This window comes from Oryctolagus cuniculus, chromosome 3 (assembly GCF_964237555.1).
Source record: "Oryctolagus cuniculus chromosome 3, mOryCun1.1, whole genome shotgun sequence".
Taxonomy (NCBI): Eukaryota; Metazoa; Chordata; class Mammalia; order Lagomorpha; family Leporidae; genus Oryctolagus; species Oryctolagus cuniculus.
Genome location: NC_091434.1, coordinates 67,237,987 through 67,259,707, shown reverse-complemented (window position 1 = coordinate 67,259,707; position 21,721 = coordinate 67,237,987). Strand labels below are relative to the sequence as shown.

Here is a 21,721-nt window from a genome sequence, read left to right as displayed (position 1 = left end):
TCTGCTATGGCCTGGGAAGGAAGTGGAGGATGTTCCAAGTTCTTGGGCCCCTGCACCCACATGGGAGATCCAGAAGAAGCTCCTGGCTCCTTATCAGCGCAGCTCCAGCCGTTGTGGCCAATTGGGGAATGAACCAGTGGACAGAGGACCACTCGCTCTGTCTCTCCTTCTCTCTGTGTGTAACTCTGACTTGCAAAAAAATAAATAAATCTTAAAAAAAAAAAAAAGGCCTTCAAAAAATAATATACACAAAAACACCTAGGCCGGCGCCGCGGCTCACTAGGCTAATCCTCCGCCTGCGGCACCAGCACCCCGGGTTCTAGTCCCAGTTGCTCCTCTTCCAGTCCAGCTCTCTGCTGTGGCCCAGGAAGGCAGTGGAGGATGGCTCAAGTGCTTGGGCCCTGCACCCGCATGGGAGACCAGGAGGAAGCACCTGGCTTCTGGCTTCGGATCGGTGCTGCGTGCTGGCCGTGGCGGCCATTTGGGGGGTGAACCAACGGCAAAAGGAAGACCTTTCTCTCTCTCTCTCTCTCTCACTATCCACTCTGCCTGTAAAAAAAAAAAAAAAAAAAAAAAAAAAAAAAAAAAACACACACAACACCACCACCTAAACAGTGACACAGTAGGTGCATATAAGGTGCACTAAGTTTTTGTACTGCTTCTTTCTCTAATTACAGAAAAAAAGTACAGATACCAATTAGTCTGCCACTAGCCAGTTTTCCATGGATAATGGGGAATTCTAAACATTAAGTTGCTTTCTCTTAAAGATTCATTTTATTTATTTGAAAATAGAGGTAGAGAGAGGTAGAGAAAGAGAGGTCCTCCATCCGCTGGTTGTTACCAAATGGCAGCAACAACTGGGGCTGGGCCAGGCTGAAACCAGGAGCCAGAAACTTCCTCTAGGTCTCCCATGTGGACGCAGGGGCCCTAAGACTTGGGCCATCCTCTGCTGCCTTCCCAGGTGCATCAGCAGGGAGCTGGATCAAAGTGGAGCAGCTAGAACTTGACCCAGCACCCATATGAGATGTCCACGATGCAGGACAGGGTTTTAACACACTGTACCACAGACCTGGCCCCTAAGTTGTTTGCTTTAGAGAAGAAATGCCTTCTATAACCTGACTGCGTTTTAAATATACCCAGTCTTGAAGGGTAAAACTATTTAGAGAAAACAAAATCTGGTAGCACACCAAAATTTGAGGGACTAAGTCTTTGAAATTTTGGATAATTTCTTATCTACAAAAGATAATAGGAAGATACATAAATTCATACTTTGCCTCCTCCCAGTTTCAAATACACAGCAATGATGAATACGACTACAAAGACAATCTCAAAAGCAGCATGCATTTCCCAGTGGGCCAGAAATGGAAAGAAATTTCACGAGTGAGAGGGACTGCAGGTTGCGGATAGTTGGGCTTTATGTCCCAAGGAAGATGAAGATTGGCTCCTAAGAGTAAAAGTACCCCACACAAGGGAAAGGGTCAAGTCACATTTACTGCTTAAAAGGGCTGGAATAGAAGTCATCTCGGTTGAAGGGGAACTTAAAAAAAAAAAAAAAAAAGAGAAATGAGGAGGAAGAGGATTAGATGACTGATTGAATTATTTAAATGAAAGAGTAAATTTGAAACAGAGAGCTTCCATCACTGGTTCACTCCCCAAATGACCGCCAACAGTGTGGCCAAGCCAAGGCAGGAGTGTACCACTCTCCGACGCCCTCCAGGTCTCCCATTAGGGTGGCAGGGGCCCAAGCACTTGGACCAACTTCTACTGCTTTCCAAGGTACATCAGAAGAAAGGTGAACCCGAAGCGGAGCAGCAGAACTTGACCCTGTACTCCAACATGAGGCTGGCATGCTAATACGGGATGCCAGTGTATCAAACAGCAGCCACCTCACCCACCCATAAGAGAACTTTAAAAACAAGTGCAGCTCAATTTACAATAGCTAAGATACAGAATCAATCCAAATGTCCGTCAACTGGAAACTGGATAAAGAAATTATGAGATATATACACCATGGAATACTACACAGCAGTTAAAAAAAAAAAGAAATTCTGTCATTTGCAACAACAAAATGGACCCAACAGAAAACATTATACTTAGTGAAATAAGCCAGTCCCAAAAGGACAAATACCCTATATTCTCCCTGATCTGTGGTAACTAACAGAGCACATATATGGTAATCTACAGAAGTGAAATTGATAATTTTGAGAGTCTTTGGACTGTTGAGGAACATTTTTTTTCATAATATTTGTTGAACTCTTTATTTAGTACAGAGTTAATCATGTGTACAAAGTTAACTGAAAACAGATCTTAACGGAGCTAGCGCTGCGGCATAGCAGCTAAAGCCACTGCCTGCAGTGCTGGCATCCCATATGGGCAACGGTTTGAGTCCCAGCTACTCTACTTCCGATCCTGCTCTCTGCTATGGCCTGGGAAAGCACAAGATGGCACAAGTGCTTGGGGCCCAGCCACCCATATGCAAGACTCAAGACAGAGTTCCTGACTCCTGGCTTTGTCGACCTAGGCCTGACCCAATAGCCACAGTCATTTGGGAAGTGAATCAGTGGATGAAAGATCTTTGTCTCCCACTCTCCATCACCTCTGCCTTTGAAATATATAAATCTTTTTTAAAAGATCTTTCTTGCCAGTTAAAAAGACCGAGAGAAAGTTTTCCTAATAACCCCCAAAATGGGAACTTCTTAGTTTTTCTTACTAAATATACTGTGTATTAACTTACTTTCTCAAATTCTTTCTTTATTCCTTTAAAACTGGAGTAAAATTCAAATTTAATGACCTTTCTGGAGGACTTCTTTACATTACCCTTTCTGGTCACTATTTCAAATAAACTAAATTACCACTTAAAAATTCCATTTTGTATTTAATTCTTAATTTTAACGGCTTTGAAAATAAATTACTGAAGCACTCAGTACTTAACACCAACCTAATTACATGACCAAATGCACAAAAACCATGTATAGAACTCTATAATGTGAACTTCACACAGACTTAAAATTGATTCAAAAAACAGTTCTCATAGCTGGCACTATGGCACAGCAGGTCCTGTGGCACCTGCATCCCATATGGGCTATAGCTGATGTTTCGCTTGCTCCACTTCCAATCCAACTCCCAGCTAATGCACCTGGGAAAACAGTGGAAAATGACCCAAGTGCTTGGGCCTCTGCACACACATGAAAGACCTGAAAGAAGCTCCTGGCTGCGAGTCTGCTCAGCTCCAGCAGTTGCAAGCATTTGCGGAATGAACTAGTAGATGGAAGATTTCTCTCCCCTCCCTAACCCCACCTTTTTTTTTTTTTTTTTTTTTTTGACAGGCAGAGTGGATAGTGAGAGAGAGAGATAGAGAGAAAGGTCTTCCTTTGCCGTTGGTTCACCCTCCAATGGCCGCCGTGGCCGGTGTGCTGCGGCCGGCGCACCACGCTGATCCGATGGCAGGAGCCAGGTGCTTCTCCTGGTCTCCCATGGGGTGCAGGGCTCAAGTACTTGGGCCATCCTCCACTGCACTCCTGGGCCACAGCAGAGAGCTGGCCTGGAAGAGGGGCAACCGGGACAGAATCCGGCGCTCCGACCAGGACTAGAACCCGGTGTGCCGGTGCCGCAAGGCGGAGGATTAGTCTAGTGAGCCGCGGTGCCGGCTCCAACCCCACCTTGTAACTCTGCCTTTCAGATAAATAAGTAAATAAAAACTATTCTCAAACTTTTTGGTCTCAGGGCTCCTTTTAAGCTTTTAAATATTACTGAAGCCCCCAAAACTTTTGTACATAAAGCATATATATGTATATATGTATATATCATACTATGATTATTTACACTAGAAATTAAGTATTTAAAAGGTTAGAAATTACAGAAATCTGTTTTTAAGCTCATTTAAAAATAAATCTTACAGATAACATAAACATTTTATAAAAAGCTGTTTTCCAAAAATAAAGGTTAGAGAAATCAGTATTTCACATTTTTACAAATCTCTTTAATACCAAGATTAAAAGAAGGCATCTATAGTCTCAGATGTGCTTTTACATTCAACCTCTTATAATATGTGACTTGGGCTGAATCATATGAAGAGTATCTAGTCTCACATAAGCTGCAAAAGAGAGGAATAACTTGACATTTCAGCCTATTATGGATGTTTTATTTATTTATTTATTTATTTATTTATTTATTTATTTCTGACAGGCAGAGTTAGAGAGAGAGAGAGAGAGAGAGAGAGAGAGAAAGGTCTTCCTTTTCCATTGGTTCACCCTCAAAGTGGCTGCTACAGCTGGTGTGTTGCAGCCAGCGTGCTGTGCCAATCCGAAGCCAGGAGCCAGGTGCTTCCTCCTGGTCTCCCATGTGGGTGCAGGGCGCAAGCACTTGGGCCATCCTCCACGGCCTTCCTGGGCCACAGCAGAGAGCTGGACTGGAAGAGGAACAACCGGGACAGAATCCGGCGCCCTAACCGGGACTAGAACCCGGGGTGCCGGCTCCGCAAGCAGAGGATTAGCCTAGTGAGTTGCGGTGCCAACCCTGTTATGGATGTTTTATAATAGTACACCAAGTTTGACAACTGGCAGGTTTTTGGTGTGTTTTTTTTTTAAGGTTGATTTACTCAATTTATTTGAAAGACAGTTACACAAGAGAAGGAAAGAGAGAGACAGAGAGAGAGAAAATCTTTCATCCGCTGGTTCACTGCTCAACCAGCGTCAACAGGCAGGTCAAAGCCATAAGCTCCATCCGGGTCTCCCACATGGGTGCAGGGACCCAAGCACTTGGGCCATCTCCTGCTGCTTTCCCAGGAACATTAGCAGGGAGCTGGATCAGAAGTGGAGCAGCCAGAACTCAAACCAGTGCCCATATAGGATACCATCACTGCAGAAGCAGTTCAGCCCTTTGCACCACAACACCAACTTCTAGTGGCATTTTCTTAAAGGTCAGTTAGAATGTGGAATCTGAACCATATCAGTTTGGTTTTGGAACATAATGAGCTGGTCATCTGAAAAACACTGGTTCACTGAGCTTTCATACACATCTTGGAAGTACTGGCACATCTCATTGTAACACAACATCAAGAAAATCCTACTTAGTAATATCACCAACCCATCTTATCAGGAAAAAATTAGTAAGATGCCATCAAGCTCATGGTATAGTTTCCCAAAATTCTAATTTCAGGGGCTGGCATCATGGCACAGGATTAAGTTGCCACTTAAGACACCAGCACCCCACACTAGAACAACAGTATGAATCTGGACTGTTCCACTAATGTGCTAATGTGCCTTGGAAGGCAGTGTAAGATGACCCAAGTGTATGGGACCCTGCCACCCACGTGGAGACCAGGATGCAATTCCCAGCTCCTGGCTTCCACCTGACCTAGACCTGGATGTTGCTGCCATTTGAGAAGAGAAACAACAGATGGAAGATTTCTTCCCCTCTGTTGCTTGGCCTTTCAGATGAATAAATACTTTTTTTTTTTTTTTTTTTTGGACAGGCAGTTAGACAGTGAGAGAGAGTAAACAGTGAAAGAGAGAGACAGAGAGAAAGGTCTTCGTTAGTTCACTCCCCTAATGGCCGCCAGGGCCGGCGCTGCGCCAATCCAAAGCCAGGAGCCAAGTGCTTCCTCCCGGTCTCCTATGCGGGTGCAAGGCCCAAGCATTTGGGCCATCCTTCACTGTACTCCCAGGCCACAGCAGAGAGCTGGACTGGAAGAGGAACAACCGGGACAGAATCCGGCGTCCCAACCGGGACTAGAACCCGGGGTGCCAGAGCCGCAGGCAGAGGACTAGCCAAGTGAGCCACGGCGCTGGCCGAATAAATACTTTTCTAAAAACTCCATTTTTTATTGGAATGCCAAAATTTTATCACTGACTGCAAATACCATGACTTCCTGCAACAGGCTCACTTCATTTGCTTGAGAAAATAGCTACAGTTTGTCATTCTTTCAAGTAAAAACTTTCATGAAAATACCACCTAGTTTTGCTTACAACTCACAAACTACACAAAAAGGGATAGAAGTACTTTTTTTCAAACACACCTATCCTAATTTAGTAGGCAACGGAAATGTTTTATTGAAGCATACTTCCCATTTCATCACAAAGAAAACGATAAAGACATGCAGCAGGAACTGCAAATCAAAGCCATGATGAGACACCATTTCACACCCATAGAATGGTTGTAATAAAAAAGATGATCAATAATAAGCATTAGTGGGGAGACAAGACAAACTGGAACCCTCATACATTGCTGCTGAGATCACAAAACAGTGCATTCTCTGGAAACAGTTTGGCAATTAACTCGAGAAGTTATACACAATTAACATACAACCCAGCAATCCATTCCTAGATTATATACTCCGAAAGAAAATGTGTTGCACAAAAACTATACACACGTTCATATCAGCATTATTCATAATTGCCAAAAAATATAAACAACCCAAATGTCCGTCACAGGTAAATAAGTGGGGTATATCCATACAACAGAATGTTATTCAGCAATAAAAAGAAATAAACTCCTGATACATGCTACTACACACACAAACCTTGAGAACATTTTACTAAATCAAAGGCAGCAGGCCCTAAAGGCCATGTTTTGTACACTATGCTCACAGGAAATAACAGGCAAATGCAGATAAAGCAAATCTAAAGAAGCAGAAAGTAGATTATAGTTGCCAGGCTGAGCAGGGGGGAGGACTGAGGAGTCACTGCTAGCAAATATGGGGTTCTTTCTGGGGTGATGAAAATTTGATAGTATTAAGGGTTAAATAAGTCTATGACTACATTAAAAACCACTGAATTGTATACTTTAAAGGATGAATTTTATGGCATGTGAATTATACACTATAAAGCTATTATTTTAAAGACACACAGTACTCAAGGTGAAAATTTAGTAAAAATATTTTTACCAGTTCATCAATGTCATTTTTCAGTGAAACTGAAATTCTTCAACTGTTAAGCGCATGGTCAAGAATACAGCAACCACCAGTACAGGACTAAGCTTGATCCACCACCATCAGTGAAAATGTCAACACAGTGAAAAAGGCCAATGACTTCTTAGTCTATCATGAAAAGTAATTTGACAGGAGAACTCTGAGGCCCTATCAGGGGTCCACTGATCACACTGAGAACTGTTCCTCTAAACTACACCTACAGAAGGCACAACTGCAAAATTAGGGGATTTCCAGATACAGACCTGAGGCTCTGCACAATTTCAATCTTCTAAGCATTACACCACAAATTTCTCAAAAGAATAAAAGTAATCTCTAAATGCTGACTGGAGTTATTTCGATCAGTTCAAGTCAAATGACCCAATTAAGAGTTTGGAATCAATGACCCAGTGAAAGGCTGTAACAGAACATCTCCACAGAAACTCAAATCAAATTAGAAAAGCTAAAGTAATAAAGTTCAGGATTTAGTGCATAACAAAACATTCAATAAAATGCTAAATTAGACAAATAACAATAGAGCAACAATAGTTCTTTTCAAACTTTATAATTTGAATGTTGCACATCTTGAGACTACACTTCTAAAATCATTCCCCATACTATTAATAGTTATTTCTAGCACAGCTAAGTTTTAACACTCAATATCAAAGAACCAACTAATTTTAGGTCTACAACAGGGGTGGGGAACAACCTGCCCAAGGGCTGTATAAGGCCCAGAAAATTATTTTGGTCTGTCCCTGCCAAAGCAAATGCAGGCAGCACTCAAAACTCAGTATACCAGGCTAATTTTTAAGTCAATAATTTTGTATGGTCCACGAATGATGTTATAAATATCCAAATGGCCCTTGGCAGAAAAAAGGTTCCCCACTCCCAGTCTAAATAAAAAGTACCATATATTATCTAGGCCAACACTTCCATTTACACAATGAGGAAAGCAAGTTTGCAAGAGAAAAGTTGGCCAAAAATCACACAGATAGCTAGAGGCTGAGTCCTCTTTACTCCGAGTATCATGTTTTCACTGTGCCAACCTAATTCCCCAAGCAAATATGCAATGCACTAATCACTTAACCCACATCACACCAAGGCCAACCAAGACATCCTACCTGCAAACCAAACATTTTATAATGCTTGACAATACCAAGGAAAAGTCAAAACAAATATAATGTTGTAAGGAAAAACCACAAATGTTATTGGTACAACAGTAAAATGGATTCTGAACTTCAAATGCTACAAACTTTCAAAGATGAACAATTCTGAAGATAACTTGATGTCTACTTTTACATAAACATTGAAAAACATATCATGAGCTATAACAAGGGCCAGATGCTGATAAACACCTAAAATACAAAGTTTCCCTACATATTATCTGGACATATTTATGGCATGATATAACTGAAGACTCACCTGCAGGACTGTCAGCATTCTCTCCTGAATGTAGCTGAATACCAGTAGAATCTATAGAGTTTACTGTAACTGTCTGCAGATTTGGCAACTGACCAGTGCTTAGACTAACTGGAGTTGAAGTCAAGGCTCCACCTGCTGCAACTTGACCAAGCGTGAGTGTCTGAACAGGCGTCAAAGTTATTTGTTGGGCAGCAGTATTCTGTATTTGCAGATTCTGCAAGTTCTGGACTCCTTGTACTTGAAACGTTTGCCAAGTTATCTGTCCAGAAGGGGTCACTGTCTGTGCCTGAATTAAAAAGGTTCCAGGATTCAGCTGCAACTGAAGATTTTGCAAAGCTTGTTGTGATATATTCTGACCACTGGCTTGCACACCATGGATTGTCTGTGGTGTAATACCTTGCACAATTTGGGCTTGACTGGTTGGCTGCTGAGACTCTTGAAGTTGTAGATGCTGTACAACAGGCTGTGCTGTAGAAACCTGAATATTCTGAGCCTGTGTCTCTTCAGAAACAGGCGACTGGATATAATTTCCCTGAAGATCTGAAGAATGAACTTGCCCACTAGAAGTGGTCAAGCTATTTGTGTTTTGTTGTAATATACCTGTACTATCTATCGTAACAGGCAACTGTGATGAAGAGGACGTTGGCACAAATAAATCTGTATCAGTATTCGTTTCATTAATATCAGGAGAAACCCGCTCACCAGTCCTTTCTGAATTGTCTGAACTATCCATAGCTTGTCCTGTGTTTATCAAATGTCCATCGGCATTAATGCCTGCAGTCATTGTCTGAGAACTGCCCGAGAGTCCCAAAGAATCTAGATCGACACTATTGATTGGTACAAAGGTAATATTTCCTGGCAGACCAAGAGGCACATTAGCAACTACTTGGGTTTGGCCAGGAAAAGATGAACCACCAATTGCAACTCCCTGAACCTGGACTTGACCAGTCTGTGGTATGAGATTCTGAATATTAGCAGGAGGTGTTCCAGAGGCAAGCAAAGTTTGATTAGAGCCAGGAATGATCTGAATTTGACTGCTTTCTTGATTTATACCCCCATTATCTGAAGAGCCTGTGAAACCAATCTGAACCTGCTGACCATCCGTTGACTGAATCTGTGGTATTACTTGATATTGAACATTGGACACTGTACCATTTGACGAATCTGATCCTGGTGCAACTGAAAATATTTGTTGATTCTGCAGATTCTGAAGGGGAAGGACATACTGCCCACTCGAAGTAGCAGCACTTGGAATCTGTACTAGATTACCAGCTTCATCTTTTATAGTTGTAGGCGTGGCTGACAAAACCTCCCATCGATTTGGTGGTCCTCCTAACTGTGCAGAAGCCAAATCACCTGTCTGGATTAAAAAAAAAAAAAAAGTTATGATATATTTGTGGTATATTTTAACAAATCCTCAATACTCTATAAACTGATATAAATCCTACTACCTGAAAACAAAGTTATCTTAATAACACAGAGTTCAATTTACAGTAATTATCACTTCAGGTTTTGTTAGTTATTGCAAACACAGCCCATCCATTTGAACAGGGTAAAAAAAAGTTTCAGAATTCTTTTTTCTTACAACTATAAATTGATCTTCTGATCTCTCACCTATAATCTCGAATGCTATAGGTTATCTCACACACACACACACACACACACACACACACACAGTGGAGGTGGCTAAAAAAAGTTATGAATAGTTTAAGCCAAACACACCAACTACTAGAGTTTTAAAAAGTATATAGTCCACTACAAATACATGATCAAATTAGGCACATTACAACTGTATACAAAACAGGGAACATTAGTACAATATTATCAAGTAGTCATCCAAGTTAAAAAGATTTGTATATTATTGCTTAAAACTTTTTATCAAATAATTAAGGCTACTCCTTTATGGCATGAATTAACGTATTCTACTGCAAACTCATGGCTAGAGTTATTCCATGAGCAAGTCAACAAACTCCTTACTTTTTGCATAAACTACTAGAAAAATATGAGAACTTAAAAAAACTTAATGAGAAAAGGTTACTGCCCAGTAACGACATGACGAAGTAGCCCCATCTGAAACATTTTGCTAGACACTAAAAACTGGAGGATATAAGGGCTGGCACTGTGGTGCAGGTTAATCCTCCACCTGTGGCGCTGGTTCATGTCCCGGCTGCTGCTCCTCAGATCCAGCTCTCTGCTACAGCCTGGGAAAGCAGAAAATGGCCCAAGTTCTTGGGCCCCCGTCCCTGCACCTGTGTGAGAGCCCAGAAGAAGCTCCTGGCTTCAGATCAGCCCAGCTCCAGCTACTGTGGCCATTGGGGAGTAAACCAGCAGATGGAAACCCTTTCTCTCTGTCTCTTCCTCACTGTCTGTAACTCTACTTCTCAAATAAATAAATGAATAAAATCTTAAAAAAAAAAAAAAAAAAAAAAAAAACTGGAGGCTACAGCCTGGCTTTACCTACTGTTCTACTTAACTTTGCAGTAGAATGCCAGGCACACACATTTTGCATTCTGTGATCTGCTGCACTCTCATATATCCCCATGGTTTATGGATTAGACACGATTGGGAAAAATACCAATGTAGAAAGCAAAAAGCAGTAAAACCCTACTTGTCAATATCAAGAATAGTTTTTTTTTTTTTTAGGGAATAATAACAATAGGGTCTAACATTTGATTTTTTTCTTTTATGTGCCACATTCTATAAGAAGGGTTCATAAGATTATGCCACTTACTCCTTAAAGCAATTCTGTGAGGTCAAGCATTAACTAGTATTCCTATTTCACAGATACAAAAAGTATGGGATAAAAATCACATATCTATCAAATGGCCAAGACAGGATTTAAAACTAGGCTAAGCCTAACTCTAGAACACAGGGCCTGTCCCCCACAAACACTAGGGGTAAACACAAGGAGACTAGACCTTATGGAATTTAACATCAAAATAAAACCAGTGCTGGGGCCAGTGCTGTGGCAAACCGGGTAAAGCTGCTACCTGCAGTGCCAGCATCCCATATGGGCACCGGTTCGAGACCCAGCTGCTCCACTTTTGATCCAGCTCTCTGCTATAGCCTGGGAAAATAGTAGAAGATGGTCCAAGTCCTTCGGCCCCTGCACCTACATGGGAAGACCTGGAGAAGCTCCTGGCTCCTGGCTTCGGGTAGGTGCAGCTCCGGTCATTTTGACCAATTGGGGAGTGAACCAGTGGATGGAAGACCTCTCTCTGCCTCTCCTTCCCTCTCTGTAACTCTTCCAAATAAATAAATAAATCTTTAAAAAAAAATAAAAATGAAACCAGTGCTACAGTCTAAATGCAACTTCACTTCAAAGAACTCATGTAGGAGTTCAAAGCCTCACATCCATGTTATTAAGAGGGTAGACACTTAATCCAACTAGTGTTTACAAGAGGGGTCTTTGGAAAGTTTGATTAGATTAGGTCATTAGGATGGAGGCCCCATGACTGAATCCTGATGACTCTGTGAGGAGGCGGCAGAGACAGACACAGATACACAGGCTCCCTGTCTCTTGCCATGCAGTATTCTGTGCTACTTCAGGTCTCTGTCAGCCAGAAGGCCATCATCTGGTGAGGTGCCTCCATCTTGCACCTCCCAAACCATAACCTAAAATAAACCTCTTCTCTTTATAAAGTGGTCTGCCTCAGGTATTTTGTTATAGTAATGAAAAGCTAATACATTAGCCTATCTCACTTACTTCTCGATCTAACCATAATTTTCTATAACCTCCCAAGTATCACCAGACATTGAGAACATAAGCATATCTAGCCTAGTATTGTCAATCTAGGACCCATGGTTGGGCTTTAAGGGATCAAACAGCAGACATACTGTAAGGTTTCATCATATTCTCAAAGGGAATCTGACATTAAAAAAAAAAAAAAGCTAAGACAAATGTTCTCCTAACATAGACTATCCCATAAATTTTAATGCAAATATTACAGGACCAAAAGATCTTAAATTTCTTAAAAAAATTAATTGCCTAATTTTCATATACAGTTGAAAAATATGTTTTCCACTGGAAGAACCCTAGTTTAATTACTCAAACATTAAAACATATCTGCCAACAGGAAATAAGCATGTATACATAAACTCGTAAGATACACAATCCCTATCTTCAAATGGCTTACAATCTATCCGAGCAGACTTACACATGCATGCTAACATACCATAAAAAGTGGCCCAGACTAGTCATATGATTACAAAAGTAGGAATGTGAAGAGAAGGCTGAGTTAATATGAGAATAAAATGCAAGATTTCACCAAGGTTCATTAGGATATAGAAGCATTAGTAAAGGGACAGTAACACAAAAACCACAGACAAAACCCCTAAATAATAATACACCACATGGAGCCCAAGAGGTCCAGAAAAAATTCATATTCATAAAGAAAAGCAGTAAGGAACAGATGAGACATTTTTATCAAGGCCTGGAAATGGCTGCACTGATCCTACTGGATGGATTGTTTGGACTTTATCCTACAGACAGTAAATGAAAGCTATAAAAGGTTTATAAGCAAGTGAGCGGTGCAATCGCATCTGTGTTTTATAAAGATAAACTAAGGCCCAGTGAAAGAGACCAAAAGAAAGGCAGAAGAGACTAAAAGCTGAGAAACTGTGAACCCCATACAAATCTCTGGGATGGAACTAAAACAGTAATGTGTCTTTCAAACACTTAAAATCATTCAACCTAAATTTTAAAATCAAGCACTAAACATTAAAGTCAAATTCTTCAACTTCAGTCTTGTCGAGAAATTGTAAGCACTTATTTTTTTACTTAACAGTAACAAATGCATATATTCAATCTTGAGTGAACAACTTTTTAGTCAAGAAACTCCTTGAAAATAAATATTACTTAAAAGCCAACTCTGAGTAAATACTGCCCATCTCAAGAAACTAAATAATAAACTGTAGTATCATTCTTCCCAGTGGTATAGGCCATTAATCCAAAGACTATATCTAAACAAAATTATATATTCTCAACTTTTCTGAATAAATCTAAGGTGAAAAAGCACATATGAAAAGTATCAAGCACATGGATGAAGTAAAAACACAGCCACAAATAATTTCAGCAAAAAAGGCCAGGGGTTAGCTTTGTGGCGTATGCAGTAAAGCTATCACCTGAGATGACTGCATCTCATGTGGGCACACCACTTAGTGTCCAGGCCACTCCACTTCTGATCCAGCTCTCTGCTATGGCCTGGGAAAGCAGCGGAGGATGGTCCAAGTGCTTGGGCCCCTTTATCTACATGAGAGACCCAGATGAAGCCTTGGGCTTCAGTCTGGCCAAACCTTCAGAATTGCAGCCATCTGAGGAACGAACCAATGGATGGAAGATCTCTCTGTGTCTAACTCCACCTTTGTAATAAATAAATCTTTAGAAAAAAAAAAAAGTCCAGAAAGGAATTATTCTTACATAATAATCTGCAGCTTTAAAAATTGTGCTAGGGGCCCGCACTGTGGTGTAGTAGGTTAAGCATCCACCTGAGGGACCAGCTTCCCATATGGGTGCCAGTTCAAGTCCCGGCTGCTCCATTTCCAATCCAGTAGAAGATGGCCCCAAGTCCTTGGGCCCCTGCACCCACGCGGGAGACCAAGAAGAAGCTCCTGGTTCCTGGCTTCCGATAGGCACAGCTCTGGCCATTGTGGCCATCTGGGGAGTGAACCAGCATATGGAAGACCTTTCTCTCTTTCTCTGCCTCTCTGTAACTGCCTTTCAAATAAATCTTAAAAAAAAAAAAAAAAAAAGAAAGAAAGAAAAAGAAAACTACTAGACTTTAATTATTTAAAACAAAACCATGCTAGGGGAGGGGAGTGTATTACACTAGAAAGAAAAAACTCAGAACTGAATTTTTGTCCCAGCTACAAATGTGGAACTGAAATTGTGTGTGATTTCAAGGAAGATCGTAATTTCCTTAGCTTAACAAGGGCTACTACCTTACAGGGTCACCAAAAAAAGAAATAAATAAATAAATAAATAAACCTTTAAGCTTTATAAAGGTCTGTGTACTCCCAAGAAATATGATTATGATTATTAAAGATTATGGTAACAGATCTGAAAAACATCCATTTGACACCAGAACAATTCCTGGTACAAAGTAAGACTAGTATGTGGAAAAAAGATATTCTGCTTTAAAGTCATGACAAAGAAAATGAAAAGAAATGGACAGAATGATGGACACATGGAAACAGATCAATAAAACTAACTTTCAGATATTAAGAGCCTTCCAGTGAAAAACTCTAAGCTAATTTTAAACCTATTTATTTCTATAATTCCACCATGAATAAACCCCAAATATTTCATTTTATCAGCAACATGTCACTGAAAGAAATCAAGTACTCTAAACACCAAATGAGAAAGGGATAAATTAGAAAGTCATCTGAAACCAAAAAAGTTATAAAAATGTTTGATGTCAAGCTACTGGAAACATTACAGAAACAAAGCAATAGAGACATAAAAACACACAACTCAGGCAAGAATTTCTATGTGGTTCAGTTGCAAGATAACACTCTCCATTAAGCTCACAAACCAGTAACTAGTATCCTTACTGGACAATTAGCAAACTACAGAACGTGGAAGTCGGCAGTACTGTAAAAAGCTGTAACTGAAGGGTACTCTTCAGTTTCCCTCTACACATAAACACAGAACCACTCAGTGATAAAGGACCCAATCTAAGGTGGGGGGAGGGGGAGCGGCTTCAGAAAGGTGGTACCTGCAGTGCTGGTCCTATAGCAAAATTCATTCCAAGGGCATTCTCCAGTGCAATTGGGCATAAAAATGGGGAGGTGGCATTTGAGAAGGATGGGGGAAAAGGGCATAGTTTTTTAGATAATACCTGCAGAAAGGGAAAATGAAAAAATCCACACTGCTTGTTGCATACTATTTGGAAGGGATTAACTTCTCAGTTCCCACAAATGGCTTTATAAAATCCAGAAATAGGCAAGGAAGATGTATAACTGGAAATAAGAATAAGTGTGAAGCTAAGGTAACAAACTGAGAACCATTCTTAGGCAAGTATTTGAGTTTCTTAAAATCTTCAAAGAACACCAACAGAATTAAAAGATCTTAACAAATTCATTAAAATGATAGTGTAGGTCTTATTTCAAGTACTGGCAAAAATGATCTTTTCTTCAAATAAGCTATTACCAATTTTTTTTTAAAAGCTACCAACATTTTTGTTTTAAACTAATCAATACTGAGGTTGTAGCATAAGCCAATCAGGAAATGATATTTACTTGTTCAGTTTATTTCACTAAAGTAAAAAAAAAAAAAAAAAAGAAAAAAAAAGAATCCACAATTTCACACATGCAAATTGGACTAGTTCATACTTGTTTAAAGGTCTTTTTTTTTCTATTCTCTGCTTTATTAATAAATTAACTACTCAACTTCACAGACTGTTTTGTGATTGGACCCCTTCAGCACTGTACTAAAGGTAAATACCCTAGACTGGGATCCTCTTTTATAACAAATTCTAAATTTGAGATGATATTTAAAGCAAGCCTTCACAGCAACTGATTGGCTTTTCAAGGCCCTTTTAATCTTAAAATAACAAACTAAACTGGCATAAAGTTGAACTGTATGTGGGTATTTCCACTTGATTTTTAAACACAATACCATATGCAATTTGGTATCCTGGATTGGATCCCAGAGCAGAAATTGGTATTAATGGAAAAACTGGTGAAATCCTAATGAAGTCCACAGTTAGCTTAGTAGTATCATAACACCAATTCCTTAGTTTTGACAAATGTACCGTAGTTATGTTAATATCAGGGGAAGCTGGGTGAAGGGTGTAGGGCAACTTTCAGGTCTGTTACTTCCAACTTTTCTCTAAATCTAAAATTACTACAAAATACAAAATTTTCAAGACACAGCTACAAAAAAAAGTTGCCTGCAGACTTCTCATGATTCCCACTAATCTGAGTAAGATTATTTTCTAGGCACATTTTTAAACAGGAAAACAAAAGCCCATGATATCACTTAAATTAGTTTCTTCCTACTTTCTGAATGTACTAGAAAAAAAAAGTCTCAATTCCACTTTTAAAATGGAAAAATAAGTTTTCTATTTGCTAAAGCACACAGATAACAAGCCAGTCTTAATCATTTTACTCAAAGTGAAAAATGTTAAGCACAGGTACCAAACACAAACAAAAGGGTTTTTTTGGAGATTTTTCTGGTAACATCATTATTTTCATCTTTAATATGATTGACAAATTATGAGGTATCTGACTGCTAAATCTCAGACTTCTGGCAGGAAATGTATTGTTAGTAGTAGTGATTTGTTAATTCAGAAAAGGGACTGAAGAGGCATGGAAACTTCGGTACAAGTACATGGCCATGGCCGGCTAAGGATGCAGACAGTGTGCTAATTCCACACCTGAGACTAACGCAGATGTATATATACATACTTTGACCTATAACTTCCTTCTTCACTCCTCCAGTCCCAGAGGTAAACTGATACCTAAACTTGGCAAATCACATTTACAAGAAAAGTTCTGCTGTAATCAGAATATTAAGAAAAGATAAACAGAAGCAACCTGCCTTTCAATTTGACTTGATGCAGTGGCTTATTAAAATAAAAAGCCAATTTGTTTTGGTTGTTTGGGAATGGAGGTATATAGTTCATTACACATGCTCACCAACCAGTCAAGTAAGTTTGTTTAATAACAGTGCTTCTCACAAATGTATGCTTTTACATTTTAATCTGTTTACCAAAGCAGGATTAAGAAGTTAAAGCTACTCAGGTCCCCTAGAGTATAATCTGAAGCACTAAAATGACATTTACCAATAATGTAGCTTAACAGTAGCTTAACATTAGGTCAACTTTTAACGACCAGACATTAAGTATTTAATGCAGACTATAGCAAATATCAAACTTAGAATTCCGTCTACAGTTACCAATTGAAAACATCACCAAATCAATTCCTATTATCCATGTCAAAAAAGGGCTCCAATTATTTTAGTAAGTGAACACACGAACATGTTAAACTAAAGCAACAGTAAAGTTCACAACTTAACTGTCTAAAATCTGTTAACAGATAACTGTGAATTAAGCCCTAATATAACACTGCCAGCTCCTCCCCCCAGCCCAGACACTGTAAAAACACTACAAAAAGAATACCACCACATCCTACAGCAACCACAATAAAATGAAAATAACCGTTTTGCCAAGCAAATCCAACTGTAAGTAGCACGCATGTAAATACAATTCCTGACTTTTGTTTCTGAAGCTGACACTCATTCAATTTCAAAAGCTAAAGAACCACCTAAGTAAGTTGTCTAATTTCAGCGGTCGCTAAGTGTTCCACACAACACCACCTAGGAAAGATGACCGGAAATTTAAGTAGCAGCCTGCAAAAACTCAAATCCAACAATTTTGAGCGGTCACTAAAAAAGCACTCAAGGAGTGCTCATTCCTGCATACAAAAGGCTACCTCGGGGGAACGAACTTCACTTTTTCTTTCTTACGATTTCAGTCAGTCAGACCTAGCAACCTCCAGCAGAAAAAGCTCCAGGTTCCAGAATTCCAAGAACCAGAGGCACTGCCGCCGTGGCCGATACTATCTATGGCCGATAGGCTGTGCTTGAAAATGCACTACCGCTCGGCGAAGGAGTTTGCAGCGCTGATATGAATTGCTCAAACATCCATTTTGGAGTCCTCCACCCCCGCCCTCGCAGACTTCATTTTGTGGCGAATTCTGAGCGAGGTGCCGCAGTGACAATGTGCAGAGAGCCAGGGCCGGCTTCGGGGCCAGACCGGGATGCGGAGGGCAGGACGGGGCGCGGGGCCGCGCGGGCGCGGGGCAGGCCTCGGGGCGGGCGCCCGCAGGCCGGGGATGGCGGGCGCCGGGGCCTCGGCGGGGGCGGGCCGCGCGCGCGGGACTTACCGCTCCGGCGGCGGCGGCGGCGGCGGCGGCGGCGGGGGCCCCGGCAGCGGCGGCCGCCTCGTCCTCGTCGTCGCCCGGCGATGGCGGCCCTATCTTGCTGCAGGTAGCGGCCAGCAGAGCGAGCGGTGACGGCTGAGTGTCCTACCCCCGATGGGCGGGTTCAGAGAGGGAGACAGGGGAGGGGGGTGGCGGTTAGGGCCGGGCCGCCGCTCGCACAGGAAGTGCGGCTCGGTCCTCCGGGCCGGCCCGGCCAGCGCCAGCCCGCGCTCGCCGCCGCCGCCGCCACCACCACCACCGCCGCCGCTGCCGCCGCCGCCGCCGCCTCCTCCCGCCGCTCGCCCCGGGCTGGCCGCCCCGTCGCACGCTCGCGGGCCCCGTCGGCGGGCGGGCTGCGCGCCGGGCCTCCACCTGGCGCCCGGAACCCACCCCGGGAGGGCGCGCACCCTCGCACACTCACACACGCACAAAAAGGCGGCGGGCGGGCGGGCTGGCGGCGGGCGGGGGAGCGCGGGCGGGGTCGGAGCGTTGGCGCCTCGGGCGGGCAGCTCCCGGGGCGGGGGGAGGGGAGGGGAGAGGCGCGGAGGGAGGGGAGAGGCGAGGGGAGGAGAAAGCGGCGCGAGGGGGGAGCCGGGCCGGGCTCAGCCGCTCCTCACCTGGGCCGCCGCCGCCGCCGCCGCCACCGCGCTGTTTCCGTGCTGCTGCTGCTGCTGCTGCTGCTGCTGCTGCTGCTGCTGCAGATACTCGCCGTGGCCGCCGCCGCTGCCGCCGCCGCCGCTGTCCACGTCCAAGGCAGCCATTTCCTCTTGTTTCACGGGCTTTTCGGGAGCTGCAGGCACAGCGCGGGGGGGGGGGGAGGTGGGGGTGGGGAGGAAGGCGGGTGGAGGAGAGGGAGGGGGCCCGCGGGCCGCGGCGAAATTACTCCGAGAGCCCCGACCGAGGCCCCTTCCCCTCCCCCACCCGCCCCCCGGCGGCGGCGCGGCGGCGGCTCCCTCCTCCCCTCCTGCTGCTGCCCCCGCCCGCCGCTGCCAGTAACCCTCCTCCTCCTCCTCTTTCCCTCCTCCTCCTCCTCCCCGCGCTGCCCCTGCCCCCTCTCCTCTCCTCTCCTCCCCTTTCCCTTCGCGCCGCTCGCTCTCACTCGCGCTCGCTCCTCTCGCACCGTCAGTCACTCACACACGCCCGCCCGCCGCCCGCGCCCGCACACAGGGGGATGCGCTCCCGGCGGCCCGGGCCGCCCGCCCCGGGGCCCGGCGGGGAGACGGCGCTGCTGGGGGGCTTGAGGGCTGGACGGTGGCTGGCGGGGAGGGCAGGCAGGCGGAGGGGAGTGCGGCTTTCTGCCTCTCACAGACACTCGGCGGCACACCACGGGGCCGGGAGCCGGCGGCGGCCCCCGGGCTGGCTGCGGTCAGCGGCGGCGGCGGCGGCGGCAGCAGCAGGGGTTGCTCTCTCTCGGCTTTACGTACCGGTCATAGTGTGTTTAGGGCACCTCAGGCGGGGCTCCCCGCCGCCTTACACATGGTGAGGAGCGAAGGCGGCGGCGGCGGGAGAGGATGCGGGAAGCGGCGGCGGACACGGCCGGAGCGGTCCGGGGATTTTTTTTTCCTATTTTGATTGACTGTGCGGGAAACACAAAAGGTGGAGCCTCCAGCCCAAAAGGGGGGAAGAGGGTGACAGCCCGCCCGGAAGTCCCGCCCCTCTTCTCCGCGTTCATTCGCCACCACGCTCCCCGTCGGCCGTCCTCATTGGTCCGGACGCCCGTCCGTCGCTCGGCCAGGCGGCGCGCTTCCTGTTTGCCCCCCGGGTGGAAGAGGAGAGACAATGAGCGGCTGTGGCGGCGTAGCTTCCCGAGAGCGGCTACGGCTCGCCAGTTACCCCGCTGTGCCCGCCTCGCTCGCCGGTTGCCGCTGCCAGGCCCGAGACGCAGGCCTCTTCCGCCTCGCAGGCTCTCCGAGTAGGCCCGACCGAGCTGTAGGGCAGCCAGGCTGGGGAGGAAATCCGTCCCCGGTGGCTCCGGCTCCACTCGATGTTTTCTCCATCCCGGCGGCAGCCTCGGCTCGATCTCCCCAGGGCCTCGCGCTCCCGGAGCCGCCGCTTCCCTGCGCTGCCAGGAGGCCGCTGCCGCTGAGCCTCGGGGCTGCTGCTGCGGCCGCTGCTGCTACTGAGCAAACCAGACCCGCCCCACGAGCCCGGGGGGAGGGAGCTGGTATTGGGGGAGACACCCCCTCCGAAGCCGGAGGAGGATTTTCTCTCTCACACACTTTGAGCTGTCGTATTCACAGCCAGAGCCATCTCGTTCCCATCCCTCTCAGCCCCCCAGGTCTCCAACCGTCTCCCTTTTTCCCTTGCCCTGGAGGCAGCCGTTTAGAGCGAGAGAAAAATCAAGTGGAGAGCTTTCATGCTGGCCAGTGGCACCAGAAAAGGAACTTAGATGTGGCGTGTGTATGTGTTCAATGAGGCAAGAATCCTTGTTTAAAAAGAAAAAAAAAATTAGCCACTCATTGCACTACACATACATATATCATTCCCTGCTTTTTAATCCTCTCGGTACCAAGTCTGAAAGGTCCTGCCGGCCGTTGCCAACATTTTTTAAATAGTGAATCTCAGTGAAGTTTCTTGGTTTTTTTTTTTTTTTTCTTGGAACATTTCATGCTTTAGTTTTTAAAATCTTGTTTCACTTACTGGATTAGGCTAACATTCCTTCCATCTTTGGCATCGTTGATATCTTGCTGTCATCCTGGGCGAAAATGCTCAGGTTTTATGTGTGTGTTTTGCCAACTAAGAGACATCTCTGCCTATTACCTTTAGGTATAGTTGCCAAGAAAAAGGTTAAAGGCAGGGAGACTGTCCATAATACTTTTATTGTAACTCTGACTCCAAAATCAGTGTTCCAGTTAACGGTGATGATTGTATTTCATGTGATAAATGAAACTGCTGGAGGAGGAAGTTGAGAAGCCCAAACACTTTAAAGTTTGTGGGCAGTAACTAAATTCGTAGCCCATTTGTGATTGACTAACTTTGCATCTCAGTTAAAAAGCACTTATGCTTGCCACCTATGCACATAACATTGGAAACACTGCATGGTTACTTAGCTCCTAATTGTGTAAAAGATCAAATTTCCAGGGAATTGACAAAAAAAAAAAACACACACACACACACACACAAACATGCGAATTCTGAGTCCAACTATAGGGTTGATCTAATAGTAAGTCCTTTCATTCTCATTTAACTAGAAGAATCACTTAGGAAGTTAGTGTGCTAGTTTACACTTAACATTTGGTTCAAGGAAAATAAAATAAGCTGTTGAGGTGGGAAGGACAAAAAGAGGGACAGCTGGCTTGAAGAGCAGGACAGGGAAGACAGTGGAGGGGAAGAGGGGAAAGTAACTGTTCCTTCGTTCTTACCTGGCCCTGTTGGGTACAGGCTAGCTGGCTCTCTCAAAGCGGGACTTGAAGTGAATGGCTGGGAGCGGGCTATGTTACATGGTCCCAGTACACCGCCTCCCTGCGCCTT

At 44.1% G+C, this 21,721-nt stretch overlaps 1 protein-coding gene across 2 annotated transcripts in view; it reads right to left on the bottom strand.

The window, feature by feature from the left end:
• Positions 1–19,813, bottom strand: part of SP3 (Sp3 transcription factor) — a 63,136-nt gene extending 43,323 nt beyond the window's left edge. Inside the window, exons 1-4 of one of the 2 annotated variants that reach the window (XM_051848509.2) lie at positions 19,675–19,813; positions 18,868–19,040; positions 18,215–18,355; positions 8,327–9,686 (exon numbers count right to left, since the gene is read on the bottom strand). In XM_051848509.2, coding sequence (XP_051704469.2) covers positions 8,327–9,686; positions 18,215–18,355; positions 18,868–19,040; positions 19,675–19,681 — 1,681 coding nt within the window. In that variant the 5' untranslated portion in view covers positions 19,682–19,813. The remainder of the gene's footprint in view (positions 1–8,326; positions 9,687–18,214; positions 18,356–18,867; positions 19,041–19,674) is intronic. The other variant, XM_051848510.2, reaches the window with a different exon arrangement.
• Between the last annotated feature and the right edge of the window lie 1,908 nt (positions 19,814–21,721).